The following is a 27,689-nucleotide window of genomic DNA, read 5'->3' on the forward strand; positions in this document are numbered from 1 at the left end:
TTAGCAAAGCTAACTGAATAGCTACAAGGAAAAATGATGCTGAATGATTCAGTGTCATTCTGGAGTGCCCTCTTTATTCATCATTCCATACCCTGAATGAAGAGAGAGAGGACAGGATTCTCAAATCTCCACAGTGACATTGATGGGGAGGATAATAGAGGGTGTCCGATAAGTCTGACCACCCCTTACTGCTCGTGTTCCCCCAGGGACGGTCAAATGAGTAGACCAGGTGAATTAGGCGTTCAGGCTTTATTGGGGAGGGCTCCGGGCGGACCGAACACCGGGGTAGAGAGTAGATCGGCTGCGCGCAGGCGATGGGAGACAGGCTTTTTATACTGTGGTAGAAGAGGCTGCAGTAATTTTCCACTGCCGTTGAGCAAGAGAAGGGATGTGCTCTTTCTCAGGCGGAGTTTCTTGCGGCTTACCGGCTATCTCCTAACAAAGGAGGGTTTTGAGGCCTGCCTCGATAAGGGAAGGAGGGGGATGGGGGCTTGCAACCAGCTCATATGGGAACTAGCTAAACATTAATGGTAGTACTTTTCCACTGTCGTTGGGGTTTTTCCAGTTGACTGTGGTAGGGGGAAGGGAAGGCCGGTCCTAACATTCCTCACTCTTTATTATGGGATTTGGGCATAGTTGTCTTTCTTAGCTTTTTCCTGCTGGTGTGGGGCGTCATGGGGAGGAGTCATAAAGAGTTAGGTTATGTTAATTTCGGCTTCTCCTGGGATGAGGGGTTGTAGGAGCATCTGGTTCACTGCAGTGCGGGTTAGTTCTTGGAAGCGGCGTTGAAGGAACTGTAAGAAACAAGGAGCAATTAGTAAAATTAATCCAATTGCAATAACCGGGCCTAATAGAGGAGTTAAGAGGGTGTACATAGAGGAGGTCCACCAAGTGATGGCTTCAGTTGAGAATTTTTGTTTGCATAAGTCTGTGCTGATCTTCTGTAGGTTTTCAATCCAGGTTTCTACTAGGCCGGATTCATTGATGTAGTAGCAGCATTCTTCTTGTAGGAAGATGCAGGTTCCTCCTTGCTCGGCGGTAAGGAGGTCTAATGCCTGGCGATTTTGTAGGGCGACCTGTGCCACTGAGGTGATCTGTCGTTGGAGAGAGGCTAAAGATTCTGCAGAATTGTCAATGGCGGCCTGAAACTGAGAAGTTAGACGTGCTAGAGCCTGATGGGAGTGGGCTAGGGCTCCCCCCCAGTCCAGCTGCTAGGGCTGATCTGGCGAGAGAGAGACCTAATGCTAGAGGTAAAAAGGCGGCCCGTTGTACACGATGATCTATAAATTGTTGTTGGAACTCTGCTGGGGAGTAAATAGTTAATCGGGGCATGAGGGTTACTGGTAAGCATAGGCTGGGGGAGTGTGTAGAGGGGTTGAGGGTTTTGAAAAGTGTTCTGTTGCACCATAAAAAGGTTCCATGAGGAGCGGTGAGATTGGTGGTTATGGGTATAGTTCGGTTGCAGGTGGCTGAGCTGTTCCCATAGCACCTGGTATTCGCTGGTTTGGGGGCAGGTAGACCTCGACATCTGCTATGGGAGTAGCCTGGGAAGGTGGTATAGAGGAGCTGGCGTGAGTGTTAGATGGGACTGCGACTGAAGGGGTCTGTCCTAGGGTGGCGCACATGAGGCATGAAGATAGCTTTGGTAGACTCGTTTGGTTGGCAAGCTGGTTAGTTATTTTTAGGCCTTCATTAAGGAGGGTTAGCCATGAGAAAGGCTGGGAGGATGGCTGAAGTTGTTGGGTTAGCGTTTGTTCTTGGGTGTGAATGGAGGAGCGAACTTTTTCAAGGTTAGGGACTGGGGCTAGAGTTATTAAGGTTTTCCAGATATAGAGGTGGGAGGAGGGGTACCCAGTAGCTGGTAGGTCGTATACTACCACTTTTTGGAGTGTGGTCCAGCGGGAGTTTGAACGGTCAGGGATTTGGGGAGAGAGATAGGGATAGCCGAGGGAGTTGGGAGTGCGGTGGTATTTTAGTTTGGAGTTCCTGTGTTGTCTGTTGGGGAGACTTGGGTGGAGGGTGCAGCTAGACCAGGTGCATCCCATGCAATTTAGGTAGGATGATGTTTGCAGGAGCCCCCCTGATCATAGAGAACACAGAGGACAGGATTATAGTCACTGAAGACGTAAGAGGCCCGGTCTGTGTTGTAGAAGTTGGTGAAGTTTAGAAAGATGGGTGAGTTGCATCCTGTAGGGGGGCAGTCAAGAGTGGCGAGGAGGTGGTTGTGGCTGTAGGGAGGGGTGTTGCAAATGTGTGTAGTTTTGGTGTAATTTTCAGTTAGGTAGAATCTCCATATAAGAGGGGTACTGGAGGTGTTGTGGGGTTCTGGTAAGCTTAGGAGATAGAGGACCAGTAGAGGTAACATTCCAGGAGGGTTTGGGAGGCACATGGGGTGCTCTTTTTACCCTGGTTAGGTGTACCCACGAGGAGATTTCGGCGACTTTTACTGCCAAGGGGGTGGTAAGGATGACTGTGTATGGTCCTTCCCACTTAGGAGTCAGTGGCTTTGGGGAGAGTGATCTTATAAAGATTGGATCTCCTGGGGAGACTTTCTGTATAGAACCAGTGGCAGGGCTAGGTTGGGGTAAGGAAGCGTTAGCGTGTTCCCTGAGGAGCCCCCGGAGAAGGGTGAAATAGGGTAGATAATCTGATAGAGGAGGGGGGTTAGGAGGTGGAGGGGATGAGAGGAGAAAGGGTCGGCCGTATAGCAGCTCAAAAGGGCTGAGATGTGAGGGGCCCCGGGGGCTTGCTCGGAGCCTTGTTAAAGCGATAGGAAGTAGGGTAACCCAGGACTGGCGGAGTTCGAGGGCAAGTTTTGTTAGGTGTTCTCTGATGAGGCCATTGGCCCATTCTACTTTACCCGAGGATTGGGGATGGTAGGCCGCATGCAGTTTCCACTGGATCTCTAAGGATGTGGAAACTGCAGCGGTGATCTTAGAAACAAAGGCAGGTCCGTTGTCTGACTGGATGGTGGCAGGAAGGCCGAATCGGGGAATGATGTCCCGGACAAGGTGTTTGGCTACAACTCCTGTGGTTTCAGAAGCTGTGGGGAAAGCTTCAATCCAGCCTGAAAAGGTGTCAACCAGGGTTAGTAGGTATTTAAACTGTTTGTGTTTTGGCATATGTGTAAAATCAACTTGCCAATCTTGGGCTGGTAGGTGGCCGCGTAACTGGTGGAGCGAACGACGTGGGTGGCAGGCTCCCTGACTATTGGTCTTAGTGCAGGTTATGCAATTAGAGTGGATTTCTTTTATTGTGGAAAGGAGGCCCTGAGGATGGAAGAGAGGGGTGAGAAAGTGAAATAGGGCTTTTGGTCCTATACGTAAGGAGTTGTGAATGTCTGTGATAATCTGGTGTTGTTGGTCTTTGGGCAGAATTAGGAGGTTGTGTTTGAAGGCCCATCCGTCCCTGAACTGGATATGAGGGGAGGATAAAAGTTCAGATTTTTCGGTGGGAGAATACTGGGGGACATAGGCCTTAGAAAGGAAATAAATGGCGGTGGGGGGTGAGGCTTTCTGAGCCGTGGTTCTGGCTACTGAGTCTGCGAAGGTGTTGCCCCGAGCTACAGGAGTATTTGTGGACTGATGTCCTTTACAATGGATGATAGCTACTTGGGCTGGCATCTGGATGGCCTGGATAAGCTGAGAGATGAGCTTTCCATTGAGGACGGGGGTTCCCTTAGTGGTGAGGAAGCCTCGTTCTTTCCAAATCATGCAGTGAGAGTGGGCGATGAGAAAGGCATACTTAGAATCGGTGTAGATATTAACTTTTTTCCCAGTTGCCCAGGTAAGTGCTCGGGTGAGGGCAATTAATTCAGCTTGTTGAGAAGTAGTTCCTTGAGGTAAGGGTCGGGTCTCTATAATATCAGTGTCAGAGACGATTGCATAGTGGCTTTCCTGGGTCCAGGGGTCTTGAGAATAGAACTACCGTCAACGTAAAGGGTAACTGAGGCTGATGGTAAGGGTTGGTCAGTAAGGTCAGGTCGTGGGGATTGGCTTAGTTCAAGGATTTCTAGGCAAGAGTGCTGGCTCATTGGAGTTGGAAGGGTGGGAGTTAAGGTCGCTGGGTTAAGGGGGAAACAATGTGAGAGTGTAATGGTGGGATTCTCGATGAAGAGCAGGTGAAGCAGTTGGATCCTGGAGGGTCCAAGGTGGGCTAAAACCTGATGGGAGAGCAGGTCGGTAAGCCGATGGGGTGAGAAGACCTGTAATGGTTGGTGTAGGTTGAGTTTTAAGGCCTCGGTGGTGAGTTCTGCCGCTGCAGCAAGGGCTCACAGGCAAGGTTGCCACCCCCGGGTGTTAGGGTCTAGCTGTTTGGATAGGTATGCTACAGGTGTTGAGGTGGGCCCTACAGGCTGGGTAAGAACTCCAATGGCTACATGCTGCTTTTCATCTGTATACAGGTGGAACGGCTTATTGGGGTTGGGTAAGGCTAGGTTTGTGGCAGTACAGAGGGCTGTTAGAAGAGCAGAGAAGGCCTGAGTCACAGTCCCTTGGGAGGTAAGTGGTCCTACCGGGGACTGTTTTGCCTCGTGGTACAGCGGTCTTGCTAGCACTGCGAAGTTAGGGACCCAATGCCTGAAGAACCCTACTAGACCCAGGAAGGAGAGGATCTCATCTGCTGATGTAGGTGGCTGGAGGGCTTTGAGAGTCTGGAGCCTATCAACAGTTATAGCCCGGTGTTTGGGGGTAAGATTGAGGCCTAAATAGGTAACTGAGGAGGTAGCTATTTGAGCTTTAGTAGCGGATATCCGGTACCCCTTGCTTCCTAGGAAGTTTAACAGTGTGGTGGTGGCTGTAATGCAGCCATGGTAGGACGGAGAACAAATGAGGATGTCATCAACATATTGCAGTAGGGTGGAGGGGGTGATTTTGCAAGTTTGAAGGTCAGCTGCTAGGGCTTGTCCAAATAGGTGGGGGCTATCCCGGAAGCCTTGGGGTAGGACTGTCCAGGTGAGCTGCTGAGAAAGATTGGAAGTGGGGTCTTCCCAGGTAAAAGCAAAAAGGAAATAGGAATCTGGGTGTAGGGGAATAGTGAAGAAGGCATCTTTGAGGTCTAGAACTGAGAAGTGGGTGGTTGTAGGGGGAATGTAGGAAAGGATTGTATAGGGGTTGGGAACTATTGGATGAACGGGAATGACTGCTGCATTGATAAGGCGGAGGTCTTGGACTAGGCGGTACTGACCTGAGGGTTTTTTCACAGGCAGAATGGGAGTGTTGCAGGGGGAGTTTGCAGGAATGAGTAGTCCTTGAGCCCTCAGCTTATTTATGATGGGGAGGAGGCCGAGGTGGTGAATTTTGGAGATAGGAAACTGAGGGCAAGAAGGGAAGGCTGTGGGGTCTTTTAGGTGTATGAGTATGGGTTGGTGGTGCGAGGCTACAGTGGGGGTATCAGTATCCCATACTTCGGGATTTACATCGGGGAGGAGTTCGGCCAGAGGAGGGGGGAAGGTGAGTTGGTGATGAGGGGTAAGAGGAAAGTTTCTGTGTGTGGAAAAGTAATGGTAGCTTGCAGTTTTACTAGGATATCTCGCCCTAGGAGAGGTACAGGGCAAGAGGGAATGACTAGAAAGGAGTGGGTAAAAATGGAAGGGCCAAACAGACAGGTTAAGGGAGGAGTTTGGTGAGGAGTGGAGGGGGACCCATCAATGCCTATGACAGAGACTTGGGAAGAAGTGGTTTTGCCTGAATATGAGGGAAGTACGGAGTAGGTAGCCTCCGTGTCTAATAGAAAAGAGACACTCTTACCTGCTACCTGGAGCTTAACCCTGGGCTCGGCAAGGGTAACCGGAGTTGGGAAGCCAGGGCACCGCCAATCATCCATAAACCCTAGTAGCTCTGGGTATAGGTTTTCCCGAGTACCTGACTCCTGACTGGCATGGGCAGGGGCCTGGTTTTCGGAAACGTGGCCTTGCTGCTCCCCAGTGCATCGGTTTGAAGGAACTGAGGCCCTGGGGGAGCTCGGACAATCGGATTTCCAGTGTCCCATGAGCTGGCAGATTGGGCAGGGTTTTGTAGGAGGATGAGGCTGGGGGCAGGCTTTGGACCAGTGGCCTTCTTTCCCACATTTGAAACACGCTCCGGGAGGGGTGCATGTATCTATTCTGGTTCTCTGGCTCCCTGCCGGCCTAAGGGCGGCTACAAGGGCTTGGGTCTGTAGAGTGACTTTTTGTTTCATACGTGTTTGGCGGGCTGCCTCGGCTGCGTCTTCCCTGGCATTACAGACTTTAAAAGCCATTTTTACCAAGTCCTGTATAGGGGTTTCAGGGCCGTCCTCTACTTTCTTCAGTTTTTTCCGGATATCTGGGGCAGACTGGGATATGAAATGAGATGCTAGGACAGTTGCCCCATTTTGTGAGGCTGGGTCTAGGCGAGTAAAGCGGGTAAGGGCGTCTTGGAGATGGGTGAGAAATAGGGCAGGGTTTTCATCAGGTAGTTGGGTTATTTCCCGTAGCTTGTCATAGTTAACTACTTTGTTAGAGACTATGTCCATGCCCCTGAGGAGGTACCGAATCATGTGGTCTCGGTGGGGAATGTCAGAGCCCTGACCTGCTTGATAATTCCATAGGGGGTCTTCATTTGGGAGAACTTGAGTACCCAGGGGGACCTGGTCATCTACGAGGTGGTCTCTATCGGCCTGTTGTCGGGCAGCTGCAAGGATACGTTCATGCTCTTCAGTAGTGAGGGTGGAGGTGCAGATAACCCGGATATCATGCCAGGTAAGGCTATATGCCTGAGTGAGATATTGAAATTCTTTAATATAGGTGGATGGATCAGCTGAGAAGGATCCTAAGCATTTTTCAATTTGGGACAGACCTTGGAGGGAAAAGGGGACATGTACCCGCACAAGACCCTTGGTCCCAGCTACTTCTCTAAGAGGTGCTAGGACGGAGGGGCTATGAGATCTGGTATGAGCTGCCACAGGTGACGTTACAGAAGAGGGGAATTCTGTGGCGGGGGGCTGGGGAGTATGGGTCGGTGGTGTTGGTTCAGGGGCATGAGGAGACGGTGTGGGGGGGGCAACTGGGGTTAGTTGGTGGGGAAAGGAGCTTGGGGAGTTCATCAGAAAGGGGGGTGTACGGTGGGGGTTCAGAGACTGCGGCAGGGTCTTTTCGGGGAGTTTGGGCAAGGAGGATCTGGTGGGCAGAACATGAGGAACAAAGGTCTGGGCGGGAACGGAGGTCCCAAAAAGCCTGAATATCGGGGACTTCAGTGTTTTTCCCGGTGTGGCGGCAAAAGTTATTGAGGTCCCGTGATACGTTGAAATCGAAAGTACCAGTCGGTGGCCAATGAGACTGGTTGTTAAGATTATACTGGGGCCATGCGACCTGAGAGAGAAATGTTAATTTCTTTCTCCGCAGGGTCTGAGAATAGCCTAACTTTGAGAAATTTTGGAGCAAGCACCCCAAGGGGGTGTTAGGGTCTATTTTAGACTCCGAGTTCCCCATGGCTTGCAAAGCTAGCCAGTGCCAGGGAGGGAAGAGACAAGGAGGAGGCGTCCCTTCTCGTTGCATTCCCTTTAGGGTTAGGTTAGTGAAGTGAGCAGTCAGAGAGGCGTCCCCGTCTGGCTACCCCTTTCTTTGGAAGACTCCGGGAGTCGGATGGAGGACTGCCTCGGCTTGGCCAAGTCTAGGGTGAGGAGTCCATGTGGACTGGCGCCGGGAAGCTGGTTGCCTTAGCCTTATGTAGAAGAAGGGGTAGAAGGTAAGTTAAAGTCTTACCTTGTCTGGAGTCTTGCGATGGCAACCCGATGGGGGGTGGACAGGCGGATGGGGGTGAGAGGGGCGACTGTCGCCCGGCCTCAGAGGCCTGGGGCGGGTCAACTGACCCTCTCCCGGGTTTCGGCACCAATTGTCCGATAAGTCCGACCACCCCTTACTGCTCGTGTTCCCCCAGGGACGGCCGAATGAGTAGACCAGGTGAATTAGGCGTTCAGGCTTTATTGGGGAGGGCTCCGGGCGGACCGAACACCGGGGTAGAGAGTAGATCGGCTGCGCGCAGGCGATGGGAGACAGGCTTTTTATACTGTGGTAGAAGAGGCTGCAGTAATTTTCCACTGCCGTTGAGCAAGAGAAGGGATGTGCTCTTTCTCAGGCGGAGTTTCTTGCGGCTTACCGGCTATCTCCTAACAAAGGAGGGTTTTGAGGCCTGCCGCGATAAGGGAAGGAAGGGGATGGGGGCTTGCAACCAGCTCATATGGGAACTAGCTAAACATTAATGGTAGTACTTTTCCACTGTCGTTGGGGTTTTTCCAGTTGACTGTGGTAGGGGGAAGGGAAGGCCGGTCCTAACAGAGGGGGGAGGCTAGAATTGACATCTCAAAAGAAAAGACTTCAAAATATCCCTAAAGGTTTAAATGGTGTTCAGGTTTTAAAGAGGTGAAATGTAACAAGGGCGTATATGAACATTCTATTTGGATCAAAAAGTTCAAGTATATAAATATGCATAAGAACATGTGAAAAAAAATTTAGGGCTTCAGTAAATAGCAAAACTTAACAACATTTAAGAGTATAGTATGATCTTAAAGACTACTATGCTCTTGGGCTACATTCGTGTAGATTATGAAATGATAGAGATGATAGTATCGGTCCGATTATTTCTAGAAATTTCCATTCAGTTTGAGGTGAGAAGTATTAATAGGGGGTTTAGAAAAACAAACTTATTTTGAGGGGTGGAACTGAAATTAAAGAGGGATTTGAAACCTCGTCTATGATGAGATGGGAGACACTGGAAGCAGCAGGTCCCTCGACACGGGCTGAAGAGCCTTTGTGCACACAGAAGTAGACTTGTTCTGCGTGCAGCGGCCTTGGGGCCCATGGACAGCCCAGCCTCAGTTCAGTTACAACGGGACAAGCTTTTACTGAAGACGGACTGTAAGCTGGGTACGTTGCTGGTCATAATTCACACGATGGTTCAGACAGAAGTTAGAAAACACAGCCCTGCGCTCACTCCTCTCCTACAGAGTCGGGTAGTAAAATGCCGATTCACATATGTTTTGGTAAAGATACAGACTTACAGGGGTATCAGAGACGCAGTAATCAACTTTGGGAGGTTAAAAGCTTTCACGGAGGAGCTGGGTCTGGGAGGATGAGCAGGAGCTCACCAGGCCAACCAAGAGGAGAGGAGCCCAACGCAAGGAATGGCCTGTGCGGAATGTGAAGTGCCGTGCTGCTGAGAAGTTTCCGGCTGTTTCACAGCATGAGAGGAGGGAGGGGGCACGACCATGACTGCCCAAACTAGACTTTAGGTGACAGGGGCCATGGGATGATTTTTTAAGCAGCAGAGTAATATGATTAAGTGAATAGAAGCTCTGTGGTCTGACAGTCTTTGAGTCTCAGTGAGTTGATTAATTCTCCAGTGAATTTGCTTTGCTTCCCTTTCTCCCCACCCCCTTCCCCACTCTCTTAGGGTTACTTAACAGTATTCAGGAGAAACAGTGTATCCGTTCTGCCCATTGGTAAGCTCCTGTCCTTGGGAGGGCTCTAGGCCCTGCTGAGGTCTACAGCTCAGCTCCTTACTGAAACAGAGTGACTTGAGTAAACACCACACAGGTGCCAGGAACTAAATCTTTGAGCAAATACATGTTTTTTTTTTTTTTTATTGGGGGGGGGGAAGCCTCTTAGTTAAAATTATTCCATTTTTTTGCTCACTGGGGTGTTTTGCAGGAAAGGTTTTGCCTTGTGTGCCAAGCGACAGTTGCCAGTGTTGTGAAGGGAAATTGGCACACAGCCCCTTCCAGCTTGCTGGGGGATTAAAATAGACCTATTCCTGTGAGTGGCTGCAGAATGTCACATCTGGCTTTTACTTCTGAGGCTTGTCACCTGAAACCTCTTTAGAATAAGTTGGAACGTATGTAAATGAACAGGCAAATAAGAGTAGAGGTCAAACAGCACAATGTTAAAATAAGGTCCGAGTCTTGCCGCAGAAATGTCTAGCATTGTGTAAAAGACAGTCATTCCTCCCTCCTGACAGTTCATCAGATATCTAAGCCGGGAATGAAAAGCCACAGGTTAGCCCAGCAATCTGTTACAAAATCAGTGCCTTGCCTAAGATGCTGCTTCCTCACCCTCTAGGGGATACTCCGCAAACTTTAAACATACATGTCAGATGAATACGAGAGAAAATCATGGACTCACTTTTCTTCAGGAAATGTATCTTTTCTGGGATCAGGGTCAATTCCTCCAAGACAGGACTCATCCTCAAATTGTAGGGGTGTGATATAAAAGGCTCTCAGCTGTGCACTGTGGTGCTTTAAATTCTCGTCAAGGAACTCATCTTTTGGAGTAGGATACTGTCCCTCCTGGAGGCTTTGCTGGAAAGGAAACACGTTTCCTGTGAAAGCTCTCCACTCTCAGGAATGGCTGGACTGGTTTTTTAGAAATATTTGCTAATGTTTTGGAAAGAGGGTATGGACACTCGAAGAGGCAGGTTTTGCTGGACAGAGAGGGAGAAGGGGGCATCTACAGTGGGCTTCCTGATCAGGGCTGGGCATGCTCTGTTAGGACATCAGTGGAGAAGGTTTAGAATTGGGGGCAGGGGATGATGCAGAGGGCATGGATTGCAAGGAGACTGGGTTAAGTGGGAGTGGGAGGGGTGTGGGGTGTGAAGCGAAGTTCAATCAAACTCAGTCCACTGAGACGTTTTCTTTACGCCCAGTCAGGCTCAGAGGGCATGACGCTTATGCAGAATATCCTTTACGCATGCCAGGAAATGTTTTCCCGCTGTGCCTCTGACACCCAGAGCTCTCCCTGGCTCATGATGGGACACACAATGAATTGAGTCACTTTGCATACAGTATATTACTAATTCTATGTTGACGTGAGTCATTTTTATTTCTGGCCTATCATAAAGCACTTTGACTTCCTCAGAACCTCAGATCTGACAGATGGCAGGTCTAGCTTACATGTGAATAGCTTTGCTGCAGTCGAAGGCTAGGCTGCTGCTTTTGATCTTCAAGCCTTTCCCCCCTGCTGTAATGACAGCATGTGATGCAGATAAATGTGGAGCTCCACTGGTTGAAGATGGGACAGGAGTGAGAGAAGGGCCAGTCCCAGCCCGGCACCCTCCTTGGTCTCTACCTTGCCTAATACTGGGCACAGGAAAGCAACTGGTCCCGGGGTCCTGCTCTCCAGCTTGCCTTGTTTCCCACATAATTCCCCTGGGAGGAATTCAAAGCACACTCCGTAAACCATGTCCTCAGTCCTCTGACTGCCTCTGTAAGACAGGGAATATCTGTTTTCAACAGTGAAATCATACCAAGGATACGTGAGATTAAGTTACTGACTCATGGTTAATCAGAAAGTCAATGTTAGGAGTGGATGTTGAGTCTTCTTCCAATCCTTTTTAAAGCATCTTTTCCCCTTGCTAGCAATTTATGTGCAGAAGCCCTGTTCCTAATATTGTTTCTTATTTTGGGGGTTCAAAATAAGACATTTTAATGTACTTGGTTTGGGTCACTTTGGCTTTCTAATAAAAAAAAATGAGATCCAGTAGAAATCGATCTCTTAAAATTGCCCCACCTAGTGTGTGCTTGTGAGTTGTGTATTTGGTTTCATGTATGCCCCAAACTCAGATAACACAGAAGCAAACATGAGTTCTTCCTTTTCAAAACGGAATCTTTCTAAAGCTTCTTTAATTTCAAATCGGTTTTTAAACAGAAGCTAACAGTAAATAATTTAAAACCGAATTAACTTAATCTTTAGTCCAATTTAACAAAGGACTGCATTCATTTATGACCAGATTGAAAGAGAGTGCATCTAGGAGTGTGAAGAAAGGACAGTTCTCTGGAAGTTGTAAAACTCTGAAGCGCAGGCTTGGCTACGAGACGGTCTGTTGATGTAAACAGAATTTCCTTCACTGAGACGCCACTTGGGTGTTTTGTTTCTCAAGTGCGTTTTCAGGCAGCTCATCTGTGAAAAATAACAGGCTCTTCCTTCCCTCCTGTGTTGGGAGCTCTCCAGCCTTCTAGAGGATCTAATTTTCCTTTTGTTTTTTCTTGATGAAGACAATGAATCCTTAACTAAGGTTAATAACAGAGTGGGAGCAGGTTCTGGCCATGTGCCAGGCGATCATAAGCAGCAATTCTGAACGGCTTCCCGATCTCAACATCTACCAGCTGAAGGTGCTCGACTGCGCCATGGATGCCTGCATCAACCTCGGCCTGTTGGAGGAAGCCTTGTTCTATGGCACTCGGACCATGGAGCCCTACAGGCAAGTCCCGGGGAGAGGGCTAACGTAAAGGCCAGGACGTCGTTACGCTGGGCAAAAGGATCGATGCTGTGAAGTCATTCTGATGACGACTTTGCGTGGGGCAGTCCCATCTGCCTCTCAGCCACTGTGTAAAACCAAGCCTTATTTTGTTCATTCGTTTATGCATTCATGCATCATCTGTAAAGTTCTTTCCATGTGTCAGGCACCGTGGGTGTACAGAAACTAATTAGACGCGGTCTCGATCTGAAGCCAACGATTATAATCCAACCAGGCACTTGCAATAACAAAGGCAGGCTCAGGGTGCCGGGGGAGCTGGAGAGGGACGTGGGGCTCAGACCTAGCTTGAGAGGCGGTGTCACTGGCCTCTGCTGGTCCAGGTGAGGGTGGCTACATGGGGCCCTTGGTCTGGCTGACAGTAGGGATAGTCAGTCCCGGTCTGGCTGACAGTAGGGATAGGCGGCCCCGGTCTGGCTGACAGGAGGGATAGTCGGTCCCGGTCTGGCTGACAGGAGGGATAGTGGGTCCTGGTCTGGCTGACAGGAGGGATAGTGGGTCCCGGTCTGGCTGACAGTAGGGATAGTCGGTCCCGGTCTGGCTGACAGTAGGGATAGGCGGCCCCGGTCTGGCTGACAGGAGGGATAGTCGGTCCCGGTCTGGCTGACAGGAGGGATAGTGGGTCCCGGTCTGGCTGACAGTAGGGATAGTCGGTCCCGGTCTGGCTGACAGGAGGGATAGTCGGTCCCGGTCTGGCTGACAGTAGGGATAGTCGGTCCCGGTCTGGCTGACAGGAGGGATAGTGGGTCCCGGTCTGGCTGACAGTAGGGATAGTCGGTCCCGGTCTGGCTGACAGGAGGGATAGTGGGTCCCGGTCTGGCTGACAGGAGGGATCGTCGGTCCCTTCTCTGTCTTGGGCTTTACGCTTTCACTTGAATCATTTGCCTTTGTAATCACCTTGTCTTGTGAGCCAGGGAGGACAGCAGGCAGACCGCCTGCCTGAGCTTATCGTTGAGTCAAGTGAAGGAACTGTTGGTGATTGCTTTGTGACCGATCTCAGCTCTTCTACACTGGAAGGTGTTTCGCCCTGAGATGTTTTTCTAGCTTGGAGAGGGACGGTCGTATTGAGGGACAGTGAGAGGTAGGCGCTGCTGGACGTTGCGCCCTGATTTGCAGTGGGCTAAGAGCATAATTCTAGCAGTTGACACTGAGAGCAGTCATAGGAAAGGGACAGAGACATGCAAACCATAATCTGAGGTTGGAATCGCTGTCTCTAGCATAGAACAAGGCTGCTCATGGCAAGGGACCTTGAAAGCACCTGTGACTAGGAGAGATGGCAGAGGGAGGAGGTCCCTGAGAACAGGTACTGCATTCTGGGCAAACATTTAATTTCCCAACTTTGCAGATGGTGCAAATACCATGTCAGCCCAAAGGGGCTAAGCAGAGGGAGAATCCAGGACCAGATCGATGCAATGTAGGACAGCAGGCAGGGAGTGGCTGCACGCGAGACAACAGGGAGAAGAAGTTACCAGGGGCAACATAAGAACAGAAGCGAGTCCCTGGTCTCGGAAGCCGGCTGTGAGCCGGGAGCTTGGTAGAGTTCATGAGGAACCCAAGACGGCAAAGGCTGTACCGGCCAGGTGGATGGCAGAGGTCCCTGTCCAGCCAGTGGCACCAGCATGACCCTGAGCATGTTCTCAGGACTTCTGTATGTGGTTTCTTCCACTGCCTGTGGAATCCAGACCGTGAGTCAGCTTTAATCAAATTCATCAGGGATTGCCTTGAGGGCTGAGACTGTAGACTTTCCCATGAGCGGTGAAATCCTGTTCAGTGTGATGAATCTTGTGGTTCTCAGAAAATATGAATCGCATTCAAAGAGATAAGTCTTCATCTCTGAGCCTTAGTGTTGCAACAAGAGGCAGGTCGGGTGGATAGTGTTACTTCGCCAAACTCCAGGGCTCGCTCTGAGGAAGCCAAACGACAGACTGCTGGGTGGGCAGATAGACTCCATGCAGAAGGTGCAGACTGGAACGTCCCCTTCTTCCTGCAGGCCCCCGTCAGCAGCCGCTGGCTCTTGAGTCTTGGCGGGCGCTGCACTGACTCTTCCTGCCTCAGCCTCGCTTTCCTTTTGACACCCAGGCTGCCCTGCTCAGGCCACTTAAATTGGGCCACCACATCCGTAAAGAAGACCACACACCTTCAGAGGTGTCTGTTCTGCACGTATTTTGCAATCTTCTCTGAGGCACTAACTCACCCCTTAGTAGCTGGCAGTTTGACTGACTTTAAACAAAGAGACCTTTCTTGTAAGTGAGGCAAGTCCTCTGTCAGAATACAGTCCATGATGTTTGGAAAACATTTGGTTGTATTTACATGGTGTTTGGCAGGTCACAATCTCTCTGGAGGTGTGTACTCTGTTCTTACACTGGGCGACAAATTTCCAAGCCTCCCTTGGTCTCTTCCCTGGAGTGTGTCAGCAGTTGCTTTCTGGCGGTCTGTATTTCAGAAATCCAGTCTGCATTGATCCACTTCACATGACTGAGATACGAATCCTTTGCTTTCAAAGCTGTAGTTGAGAAAAAGCCTATAAATAATCCAGAACCAACAAAGTTAAGAGAAATGGGCAGGGTAGATGTTGTCATGCTTTGCCTTTTCCCCCTTTAGCTCAGGCAGAGGTCAAATAAGGAATATATGCAAATAGGTCCGGTACTCTGCAAGCCCATTAGCAATTTTAGAACAAAGGCAGAAATAGAGAAGTTGGCAATGGTATTCACCTCCCACATGCATGATGGAGTTCCCGCTGTGTGCTCTCAGCCCCCGCATGGGCTCCCTGCAGATGCTGGAGGTGGGTTTTGTGCTCACCTTTAGCCAAGGACATGAACAGTTAGCTAGGCATGAGTTACCAAGGGATGATTGCTTTGCCATCTGCTGTAGCAGTTTTACAATGTTAATATATTGTTTGCAACAATATATTGGAGGTCAGGTCTCTTGATGATTTTGTCCTTCCTGACCTTGGCTAAATTTTAATGGCTGACCTTAGAGGAGTAAGTGCCCCTATTCCACTTTTATCCAAATTACTGTCTTCAGCTCCCTTCCTGCTCCTCTGTCATTTATTTTTACTCAAAAGATTTTACTCAGCTTTTATGATGCAGCTCAATATTAGGTTCTTCATGTTTCCCAAAGCAAGTTAGAAATAAGTGACATACAACAAAATGTACTATGTTTAGTATTAGCTCATAGTACGTCTTCTGAGAGTATCGGCATATATACGTGAGTATATATGCAAACTCATCTGTCCCTTAGCATTTTAAACATTAAGCAGAATGAAAATTTTAAAATACTTCATAAATTTTATTTAAAAGTTTAATTTAGCCTAATGCGAATTAGCCAATTAGTAGTTCCAAACTTGGGATGCATTTTCCTATTAAACATGGTTACAGATAATGGCGAGATCCCCAGACTAACCCGTGAAAGTCTGCTCAGTCTTTAGTAGTACCAGCATATGGGCTATGAATTTCTCCCCACCCCCTAAAAAAAAAAAAGAGAAAAATGCAAAATTGAACACATTGTTTTAAAATTTTTGTACGTTGATTACTCATTAAATTAGACTTTAGGAACTGGAGAATGATGAGGTGCAGAGGGTTTTGAAGAAGACCGAGTATATTCACACATGTTCTGTTCATAGCTGTTTTGAGATTAGCATATGCTTATAGAAGGACAATGTAAGAGGACAGAAAGGTACAAATTAGCCTCATCTTCAAACTGTTGTCCTACTCCTTCAAGATAAGCTTGGCTAAAAGTTTCTTTGCTAAAATGTCCTGTGTGAGAGCAGCCAGTCTGAATATATTGGAGAGCCCCATATACCTCAGTCTTCGCATGCTGTCTGAGAATTGAAAGTAAATCAGTAATCCCAGCCTTTGCCAGGGTCTCACAGAAAACATGAACAATGGATTCATCGTAATACACAGAATGTTTTCTTAGAGGCCCCACTCCCCGCATTCTTTTTATTCATTTCCCAGCTGTTCTCAACTCTCTCCCCTTCATGACTGTTCACTTGGGCTCTTCACTTCTTCCTCCTGCACTTCTTTCTGCCTTTTTTCTGCTTGTCTTGCTTGGGGAAGGTCTCATTCCTAATAGGTCTTTTAAAATATGCCTGCTAAGGTGGTATATGTAAGAGTGGGAATTAGAAAGAGAAAAGGGAAGGGAAGCCAAGATAAAGGTCCTTCTTAGTATGGGGGAAAAAGAAGGGGGGGAAAAAAGAGTAACTCCCTAGCCCAGGTTCTTTAACTTTTTCCACTTTACAAGAGTGTAGATGTCTGTCTAGATTAGCTCCAGATTAGCTACCTTATTCTTTTTATTTATTTATTTTATTTTAATTTTTTTTTGAGACGGAGTTTCGCTCTTGTTACCCAGGCTGGAGTGCAATGGCGCAATCTCGGCTCACCGCAACCTCTGCCTCCTGGGTTCAGGCAATTCTCGTGCCTCAGCCTCCCGAGTAGCTGGGATTACAGGCATGCACCACCGTGCCCAGCTAATTTCTTGTATTTTTAGTAGAGACGGGATTTCACCATGTTGACCAGGATGGTCCCGATCTGCTGACCTCGTGATCCACCCGCCTCGGCCTCCCAAAGTGCTGGGATTACAGGCTTGAGCCACTGCACCCGGCCACCTTATTCTTTTTAACAGATATATAGTATTTCATCTCATAGATAACCATAATTTTTAGATCAGCATGGGGGAAAAACAAGGGGGGAAAAAAAGGGATAACTCCCTAGCCCATGTTCTGTAACTTTTTCCTCTTTACAAGAGTGTGGACATCTGTCTAGCTCCAGATTAGCTACTTTATTCTTTTTAACAGATACAAACTATTTCATCTCACAGATATACCATCATTTTTAGATCAGTCTCTATCATTTCCCTTTGTGTGTACTATGTCAAACCATGCCAGGAATGACACCTGTGTACTTACATCTGAGTGAATCGATATGACTGAATTCGTAGGGTAAATCCATATGATAAATTCCTAAATGGTAACTGGCTACATCAAAAGTTACATCCCCTGAACTTAAAGTAAGAATTTTAAAAAATTTATATTTATTTTAAATTTGGATAATTATCTCCAAATTTTACCTCCCACCCCTCAACACACACACGCGCGCACACACACACACACACACACACACACACACGTGTCACCCTTTCCTCAAGAAAATGTAAGAAGGGATGAGGTTGATTTCTGTTGCATCTGGTCTAAAGCCATTTCAAAACATAAGGGCCTTCATGTATTCCTTCATTACAGCCCACATTATAGGGTAAGATTGTTAGTATTAATTTTGTTGTCCATAAATGGTATTTTTGTGCTGGTGGGAATGACATTTTTGTGAGATACCTGGGAAAAAAGCAGAAGAACAGAAATGATGAAGAGACTTCAGTTGTGATCAGAGGAGGAGGCACAGGACGAGGGTGTGAAATCCATCAGGGAGGAGAAAGCTGATCAGAGTGAGATTTCGGCTCAGATAGCTTTCTGCTTTGTTGTCAGGAAAAAATGGGGGTAGGTGGAAAGAGTGGAAGTATAACACAGCCAGCAGTGTGTGTGCATGGCCACAAATCAGGGGTTCATAACTGAGAGATGGCCAGTGAGTTGCATAGCAGCCCCATTGGTTTTTTATTTTACCCGGGATTGTTTTTGAGAAGCTTTGGAAAATAGGTTGATAAACTGTAAGGTTTCCCGGTACCTTCTACCACTGTTTTCAAGCAGGCTTTTCTGAAGAACTACAGTTGTTCTCTCATGGGTTTTTGTCAATGTGACCTTCTAGTACAGGAGCCTGCAGAGCTTGCCGGGTGCCTGCTACAGTGGGAGGACCTGAGCGGGCGTTCGGCACAGTCACGCACCCAGTGCCTTCCCCCATCCTGCATCTCTCCGTGTTGCTCAGGTGCTGTTAGCTTGCTCTACTGAGGATGCTGTGTTGTTGTCTCTGTCAGCGAGGCTCATTCCTAGAGGGCAGGCCAGGTCCTTGGCTGTGGCAGCTAGTTTAGGCCTTTCCTATAGCATGCTCATGGAGTGGGAACTAGAGAACACATCAGAGCCAGCTCTCTCTCCAGAAGACGAAATGAGTATCTGACTTCCAGTGTTCTTTTCACACACATCGTTTGCCATCTATTGTCTCTGATGAGATGTATAGAATTATTTCACCCAGTACGGGAACAAATGTTTTCTTCTCTGCTTATTAATGTGAACAGTTATCCTTTAGCCACTTAATCACGTTTTCCATGCGGTAGTTTTCAGTAAAGTTTCTTTAGTGGACGACCCTCTATACAAGATTTTGAGCTCTGGGTGTGCATGTTGATATGTGTGAAATACTGAATTACCTGGCATACCGAATCAGGGCCTCTTTCTGTTTGCCATCAATTCTGTAAGGTTTATTTCTTATCGGGATGCTGGGGCAGTGACCACCTGCACAGTGATGGGGAAAGGGTCCACCAAGCATTTTTTTGTTGACGTTGGGGTTTTTTTTGGGGGGGGTTGAGGGGAGTCTCACTCTGTTGCTCTGGCTATGGTGCACTCTCAGCTCACTGCAACCTTTGCCTCCCAGATTCATGCATCACATGCATCAGCAGCTTCCAATAATTCTGTTTCATCCTTAAGACAGATGGGAACCAGGCAAGTTAGACCCAGGCATGGTACGTGAAGCTGCCAGATCACCTAAGCCTGTTTGTGATTCTCCTGCCTCAGCCTCCCAAGTAGCTGGGACTACAGGCGTACTGTAGTGGCTAAGTTTTATATTTTCAGTAGAGACGGGGTTTCACAGTGTTCCCCAGGCTGATCTCGAACTCCTGAGCTCAGGTAATCCACCCGTCTTGGCCTCCCAAAGTGCTGGGATTACAGGCGTGAGCGACATGCCTGGCCTCCAAGCATTTTTTTAACCTTTTAAATATAGGCCCTTTTAATTTAATTCTGAAAGACTTTGTTAATTCAGAATCTAGACATAAAATAATACAATGAAGAAGGAGGTGAAGGAGGGAAGAATAGAGAAAGATGGAAGAGGAAGGAGAAGGAAAAAAGATGACAGTGACTGCGATCAGTCGCATAGATACCTGTTACACTGCTAACTTCAGCTTCTGCCTCAACTTGGGGCTAATAGGAGGCGTTAGGTAGGAGGATAATGGAGAGCATGAGGAGCAATTTCTCTGGCTCATTTCAAATTTCTTTTCTTGGGAAATGAGAAATGAGAACATCTGTGCTTCAGCCGTCTACTCCTCTAGAATACCTTGCATGAGATGCCACCTGTGCGTTCGGGTAAGGCATTTATTGCCCAGCTTTGTGGAGCGGTTCCTGCCCTGAACCTACTGGTTGTGTAAGAATGACCCAGCCTTGTGGTCTTACTTCTGGAAGAAAAGCCTAGGACATTCTGTGCATAGAACTGCCATAAGCTCTGGCCCTTCAGCCTCTGAAGAAGAGGAGGCAGGTGCCTTGGCCTACTCATTCTCCTGAATGGAGCAGCCCTTCTGTCAGGCATTTGAACAAGTGTCACACTTTCTGACGGAGCCTTGGATGACAGCAAACAGGTTTAGGTGATCTGGCAGCTTCACGTACCATGCCTTGGTCTAACTTGCCTGGTTCCCGTCTGCCTTAAGGATGAAACAGAATTATTGGGAGCTGCTGATGCATGTGTAGCCCCTACTGGGGAAGGGGAGGTGACCCGTGCATGCTTCCAACATGCTGTGCGTGGCAGAACGTGCCTAAAGCCTTTGCTTTCTGTCATCTCCTGGCCATACACCTCTGTAGCGTTTGTCACTCCTGGCTCCTAGAGGGCCACTACCCACCCATCTTTCAGATGATCCCATCTTCTGTTTCACTCTGGGTGGCATTGCCAGAACCCTCTGCTGAACTTTATTCTAGCAACTCTCACTGCACCAGGAGTTCTAGATAAAGTCCATGGCCACTTTCTTCTCAGATGAGAGAATTTAGAAGCTGCTTGTTCCTTCCCTTGTCCCTGTTATGAGCTCCACTGTGCAGTTGTTGTCCTGCCCCAGTCTGCGTATATCCTTCCACATCAACACTAGCAGGTGTGTGGGGCTTTAGGAAATCAGCTATCAGTGGGAACCTACATCTTATTTGTATGCAAGAAGTAGAATATGGCCTTTTAGATAAGCCTTGGCCCATAGGAGACAGAACAAGAGATAGCGTTTGACTACGGAAGCCTACCCATCTTCTGTACCTAATTCTCAGCTTATGGCATGGCCTCCTGGATGCTGAGGTCATGGTTGATTTGAATGGTTCCTGGTTCAGGCACTAACTCCTTTTTTTTTTTCCCCCCAACGAAAACATTTATGGAGACCTACTTACTATATGCAGTGTGGTAAACAAAACAGACAATCCAAAGCCCTTGTTCTGCTGGAGCTTACAGATAGCCTTCAGCAGCCAGCTGGGGGGCACCTTGGAGCCTCTCCAGAAAACCAGGCGTTTCAGACCTGAGGCGGAATCGTTGGACCGCATCAGGCCTGGCCAGTGATGCACAAGGTTTGTAGAGCGCTGGAGTAGGAAGCTCACCAGTGGATCAAGTACTAATCTCTCTTGGAGTTCCCCGATCGATTTTCAACCCTTCATTCCTCATTCTACTACTTTAAAGTCACGGAGAGAGAAGTTCGTGTCTCTGGTTTCCTGAAACCCTCCCTGTGGCATTCTTGAAGCTCAATCCCCCATTTAGCTCCACCCTGTCATACTCTGCACTGGAAGGGCACCCAGAAGCCAGGGCCAGCATGCTGAGGCCTTGGAGTGACTCGGGTAGAGCTGGAGGCTGCTCATGACCAGCTCGGTGGGTGCCAGAGGATGCCTTCTCCCAGAAGCCAGCAGTCCAGGGGACATCGATGGGGGAATAGAATCATTTGTCATGGGTTTGTTCATGCAGCTATTTTAAGATATCCTTATTTCTTTTTTATTTAATTATTTATTTTTTTTTTTTGAGACACAAGGCCTTGCTCTGTTGTCCAGGCTGGAGCGTAGGGTGCAAACACTGCGACTGCAGCGCTGACCTCCTGGGCTCAGGTGTTCCTCCCTCCTCAGCCTCTTGAGTAACTGGGGGAACCACAGGCATGTACCATGACACCAAGCTTATTAAAAAGATTCTGTAGAGGTGGGATCTTGCCATGTTGCCCAGGCTGGTCTCGAACTCTTGGGTCCAAGTGATCCTCCCACCTTGGTCTCTCAAAGTGCTGGGATTACAGGTGTGAGCCACTGAACTCAGCCTGGGATAGCCTTAGAATCAAACTTAAACTCTCAGCTACCTTTACTATAAAATAATGTGTAAAATCATCTGCCCGAAACACTTTCAGGTTCTTTTTTCCCAATCAGTTGACCAAGTAGTTAAGTATCAACAAAAATTGTGCAGTGGAATTTCTGAGAGCCCCAGGACCATGTGGGGTGGTGCGGAGAAAGGCCAGGGTGATCTGTGACAGCATAATTCCACTTTCATTTCTCATTTTGACCCCTCCTTTGCCTCCCATCCTTACCTGGGACAAGGCTGTCAATTCCTTTTTGCCCCCAAACCCCATAGTTATACATAAATCCCACCCCTTTTTACACTCTTCCCTGGTTCTTGAGCCCTCAGGCTCTGCCAGGACCCAAGAAACCCATACTTTTTCTCTGTCATCATCAAGACAGTGGATAGGCCAGGCACAGCGGCTTGCGCTTATAATCCCAGCTCTTTGGGAGGCCAAGGCGGGCAGGTGGCTTGAGTCCAGGAGTGCAAGACCAGCCTAGACAATATGGTAAAACTCCATCTCTACTAAAAGTGGGAAGATTAGCCAGGAGTGGTGGCATGTGCCTGTAGTCCCAGCCACCAGGGAGGATGAAGTGGAAGGATTGCTTGAGTCTGGGAGGTCAGGACTGCAGTGAGCCATGATCACACTATTGTACTCTAGCCTGGGCAACTCAGTGAGACCCTGTCTCAAAAAAAAAAAGGCAGTGGATAGCAGAGCTCCTAATTTCAAATAAGGAGTGATAATCCTGCATTCTTGCGGCCTTAGAGATCAGGTTCCGGTAAGAAATACGCTGACCAACACTGGCTTCTGGAGGTCTCCTAAGTGGCAGTGCCCTCTGACGTCCTCTTGGTCATACACATAACTCATCTCTGCAGGAAGTTGGGAGACCTGATCCCCGAGGCCCCTCAAAGTAGTTGGAGGTCTTCAAACCTTTATTTTAAAGCGCTGTGTAAAATATCCCCTGGATGCCACTTTCCTCCATTTGTCCTTCAGCAAATCCTCCTCTAACACAAAAGCTCCCAGTCAAAACCCATGTGCTAAGAGGAGAAGCTGGGTTTACTGTGAGAGCATGACTCATTCTAGCTAGCACTTAGTCTACTGGAAAGGGTCAGACCAGGAGGGAGCCACTGCAATCTAATTTGTACCTTTGGGAAACTTCCTAGTGAAAGTTTTTCTCCTACCTGTATGGACCTCAGTCCTGTGCCTCCTTGGAAGCAGTATCCGAGGAAAGCAGAAGTTCCTGACTATAGTGCTCACCCAGTCCACAGCTGCTCATGGTCCTAAAAAGGCTTCCTTTTCCTGAACTCTAATGTATTAGGTACTAATTCCAGGATCTGTGTTCAGAATCCACTTGTTTTTCTGTCCGGCCTGTCCTCCTTGGAGCTCTTTTATTCTGGCTCAAATATTTTCTCTCTGCTCACGTTGTCCAGCTACATTGTACATCCTCCTCTGCTGCTCCTCCCTGCCTGCAGCAAGGATACCTGTTTCCCTTTACTCCAAAATCCCATAGCTAGGGACCAACCCCACTTACTCCCAGTCTACCTTGCTAGGCTTTTAAGCTACCAACCCAGGCCAGGACACAAGAAATGCCTTTTGTGGGCCTGGCACAGTGGCTTAAGTCTATAATTCCAGTACTTTGGAAGGCTAAGGTGGGAGGATCACTTGAGCCCAGGAGTTCAAGACAGACCTGGGTGACACAGAGAGACTTCATCTCTACTAAACATCAAAAACTTAGATGCACGTAGTAGTGGTGTGTGCCTGTAGTCCCAGCTATTTCAGAGGCTGAAGCAGGAGGATCTCTTGAGCCCAGGAGTTCAAGGTTACAGTGTGGTATTGCCATACCACCACATGCTCTAGCTTGGGTGACAGAGTCAGCCTCTGTCTCTTAACAACAACAACAAGGCAGTCATGGAGGCTCATGCCTGTAGGCCCAGCATTTAGGGAGGCCGAGATGGGCAGATCACTTGAGCCCAGGAGTTCAAGATGAGCCCGGGAGACATGGTATAAACCCATCTCTACCAAAAAAAAAAAAAAAAAAGTGTGTGTGTTTGTGTGTGTGTATTACACATACAGAAAACATTTCCAGGCATGGTGGCTCAAGCCTGTAGTTCCAGCTACTCAAGAAGCTGAGGTGGAAGAATCACTTGAGCCCAGGGAGATTAAGGCTACAGTGACTCGTTCATACCACTGTATTCCAGCCTGGGCAACAGAGCGAGATCCTATCCCCCCCCCCAAAAAAAAGAAAGAAAGAAGAAATCCTTTTTCTCTATTGCATTTGCCTGACTTTCAGTATAAATAGCTTCCTTGTGGAAGAAGATGGGAGCCACACTCCACTCCTGGGGCTCGGTCAGCTGAACAGGAAAACGTTTAATTGTGTTTACCATACGAGCGATACATGTGATCTGAGAGATTTTCTTTAGGCTTCCTATGTTATGAAAGCATTTCCAGAATAAGAACATTTTCCATTTACTTCACTTTTTTTTTTTAAACTTGCACAAGCCATCACAGAGCACTTCGACTTTCCTGATAGAAAATCTTGTTTCTTATTACAGCAAATTGTACTCTAAGCAGCAGGATACCAAATCCCAGGGAATCTTGTGGGATGCATTGAATTTCTCCTGTTGATTCCATCTCTTGCTTGGCTGCTCCTGAAGCTACTAAGCTGCTCTCTCTTTCTCACCTCATGGAAGAGAAAGTAGAAAAGAAAGAAAAGAATCCCATTTCCCCTGTAGGGAGCCGGAAGAAAATCAGGTGGGCCTGAAAAATGGGTAGTGATGGATATGACTCTGAAAGGCTCAAACACATTAAAACCCATTTTAATTTTATATGAAGTACACACTTCATAATTTGTTATAAAAATACAGTCAGCACACTTATGTGCTATTTGTATTTTGAGTAAAGTTCATATGGAGTTTTCAGAAATTCCCTAAGGATAGATGGATGGGACTTCAGTTAAATTGCAAAAATAAAACTAATTTGTCAAGCCTCATAGTACATGATCATTTACAGTGAATGGTGATGGCATTTATAATGAGCAATAAGAGGTCCTTGAATAAGGAAATAAAACGTGGGGTATAAATGACCCCCAAAATTAGTTATTTCAAGCAAGGAAAATAACTTCTGGGCTGGTTAATATAAAGGTCTTGAGCTCGTGAGAGGTAATGAATGGGAAAATGTGTAGTATTGTTAGATACATTAAGGGAAATAGTCCAGCCAGGTTCTAGGGAACTGAAGTAGCAGGAGTGTGGCTGGCTGTAGCCTTTGAATAGGGAGAGAGTAGAGGCTCTGGGGGTGGGGGGGTGGGGGGGCAGTGGAGACAGTGCCCTGCTCTGCAAAGAGGGACACAGATGTTGGAAATTGCCCTTCTGCACAAAGGACACCGATCATAATAACACTGCCCTTCAGTATTAAAGAGGAACAATTGTGCTCTCATCTGTAATTGGAAATATCACCATTATGTCCTCCCAACGTAAGAGAAACCAGATTCCACAATCATAAAAGCATCTGCCAGCTATTTGTTAGCATCACCTTTCCAGGGGAGCAGGTGAAAGGACTTTAAGGACTCTACCTTTCAACTTTCTTAAACTGAAAAGTAATTGCTATTATTTATTAAGGGCCTACTGTGGATCAAGCAACTTGCTTGTTCTTCTAATCCTCACTGCCAGAATGAGACAGATGTTCACCTGTCTTGTCCTCTGTGGCTGAGGCTGAGGCCTTGGTAACTTGCCCACTCCATGGCAGAGCCAAGGTTCAAACTGAGGCCATGGATTCATTTGTTTTATTTTGGCTGCAATTTTTTAAAGCATTTGAGTCAGACTGAACGCTGATTTGCTTGGTTATAAAGGTATAGAATATTACTGCACTGCAGAAGGCTATAGTGGTCTTTCTACTATGCCATTCTGTTTTCCTACTATATGACTCTATGATGACAATTTTCATACAAGTAATAGAAATCCACCTGAGAGTACCTTCACACAGAATAGAATCTGCTGTCCACGCAATCGCACAGCCAGCCTCAGATCTGCTGTGACGGATTTCAGGGATGCCGTCTGGGCCATTACGTTGATGTCTGGTCCTTTGCTTTCTTGCACTTGAGTTCTCTTTCTTTCCCTCCCTCCCTCCTTCCTTCCCTTCCTGGATGCTGTCCTCATTCCTTCTCACAGTCTTGCCCACAGTGTGGTGAGACAGATGGCTTCCAGCAGCTTCCCCACCGACCCCATTCATGTTCTAGCTATGTAACAGAAGAAAAAGTTCCGTTTCCTCAATCTCTTAAAGATGACATACTTGGGATGGATGGCTTTGGCCTTTGTGGGTCTCATGCCCACCCCTGCCTGGACCAAAGGAGATGAGGTGCTGGCAGCCCTGCCAATAACACAGGTTTGGAACAGGGCAGACATTCTTGAAAAGCTAGGAGGGTGGGTGAACTCTGGACAAACCAGAGAATAGATGTCCACTGCACTCTTCCACTCAGAAACAGTCAGTAAGCATTTCAGATACAAAAAGATTTGGAGATGGTAGAGAGAATCCAGTAAGAAGACTCTGATGATCAGAGAAAAGACTATTAGATGAGAGAGAAGTGATCAGTAAAGGGACTATTACATGAGAGAGAAGGAAGCAGCAGCTGGCCACTGTTAACGTTACGCATTGGGGATGAAGTGTTGCAAGAGCAGCTTCTTAGAATTTCCAAGGGTACAGCAGAACCCACTTGGACCACGGCGTAAGCCAGCTGTTGAGGAGGAAGACTGAGACCTCGAGGAGGAAAAGATGGGTCTCTAGGAGCCAGCCAAGGTCCTGTCTGGAGCAGAAAAGTTAGGTCAGGACCTGATGGCAGCGTTTGACATGCTCTGTGATGGTTCTCCAATTCCACTGTGTGCTGTCTCCTTCTGACTATAGGCGTTAAGTAATATAGCCGTTCATTTTGGAAATGCTACAGAAAGAGTGCATCTTGATATCAGTGAGGCATTTGATAGTGTCTCCTGCTACATTTCCTATAGATGGCAAATAGGAGCTAGTGGCATGAATTTATACCTTTTAATAGCTGTTTGTGAACCATGTCGTTAACAGATATAGCCCCCTTTGGGGAAATATGCAGTGGGATATATGCCTCGAAGCTCAATGTTTTGGTCCTAAGTCAACATTTTAATCAAAGACTTAATGAGAGCCTAGGTAGAAGTTCTGTATCTCAAACATGGAAAGGATTCAAAGCAGAGAAGAAAAATTTTTTTGGAGAGCTGAACCAAAGTTCAAAATTAATTCTTTCATCAGAAACATTTGGCAACAAAATGAGTAGGGTACATGGAAAGTCTGCATTCGGAAATAAAATTCAGTGATAGGTTAGATAAATGTTTCTAGTATTTTGTAATAGATTATTTGTGGTTGTCCCAGTAACATCGACTTCTGCATTCTTTCTTAATATCACTTCAGATGGGTCCTAGCCATGTAGTGTGTATGTGGCTGACCACAGAGGCAGGCTGTCTGTGATTGGTTGAACTAGAAAAATCATGTTTCCGACTGGGTGCAGCAGTTCACACCTGTAATCTCAGCACTTTCGGAGGCCGAGGCAGGCGGATCACGAGGTCAGGAGTTCCAGACGAGCCTGGCCAACCTGCTGAAACCCCATCTGTAAAAATACAAAAATACAAAAATTAGTCAGACATGGTGGCGGGTGCCTGTAATCCCAGCTACTTGGGAGGCTGAGGCAGGAGAATTGCTTGAACCCAGGAGGCAGAGGTTGCAGTGAGCTGAGACCACACCATTGCACTCCAGCCTGTGTGACTGAGCGAGACTCTGTCTCCAAAAAAAAAAAAAAAAAAAAAAAAAAGTTTCCCTGGTCATGTGACCCTGTTAGACAGATGGCTTCGTGTTGGAGCCAGTGATAGGTATCCATTCTTGGGCTTGGATTTGAGCTATTAAGAAAGAAGACTTCTCCTTAACTATTGCTCTTAATTGAGGGAGCATGTGTCCCTGGGAGCTGCAGGCTGTTAGGCTTCTTGGGAGTACAAAGAAAGATCAGAGGGGGAAAAAAATAGAAACCAAGGAAGTAGAGGTGAGAAATGCAAAGAGAAAAACCAGATACTGATCATATTGTTTAAACGTTGCCTGAGGCCAAATTTACTCCTGTACTGTTGAGTTACAAAAGCACTTAGGCCGATCAACTTTATTCTTATTTTGTCAGCCTATTTGAATTGGATTTCTTTTGACATACAACATAAAAATCGTAACAGATAT

The 27,689-nt window shown here is 47.5% G+C and overlaps 1 protein-coding gene across 19 annotated transcripts in view; it reads left to right on the forward strand.

The window, feature by feature from the left end:
• Positions 1 to 27,689, forward strand: part of SMYD3 (SET and MYND domain containing 3) — an 839,170-nt gene that overhangs the window by 632,458 nt on the left and 179,023 nt on the right. For all 19 annotated transcript variants that reach the window (XR_008477979.2, XM_054248251.2, XM_078357184.1 and 16 more), the window contains one exon: positions 12,035 to 12,209. Coding sequence is in view for 18 of the 19 variants with exons in the window: in XM_054248251.2 (XP_054104226.1) it covers positions 12,035 to 12,209 (175 nt within the window). In the remaining variant the exon portion in view is untranslated. The remainder of the gene's footprint in view (positions 1 to 12,034; positions 12,210 to 27,689) is intronic.

Source organism: Callithrix jacchus, chromosome 19 (genome assembly GCF_049354715.1).
Source record: "Callithrix jacchus isolate 240 chromosome 19, calJac240_pri, whole genome shotgun sequence".
NCBI classification, from domain to species: domain Eukaryota; kingdom Metazoa; phylum Chordata; class Mammalia; order Primates; family Cebidae; genus Callithrix; species Callithrix jacchus.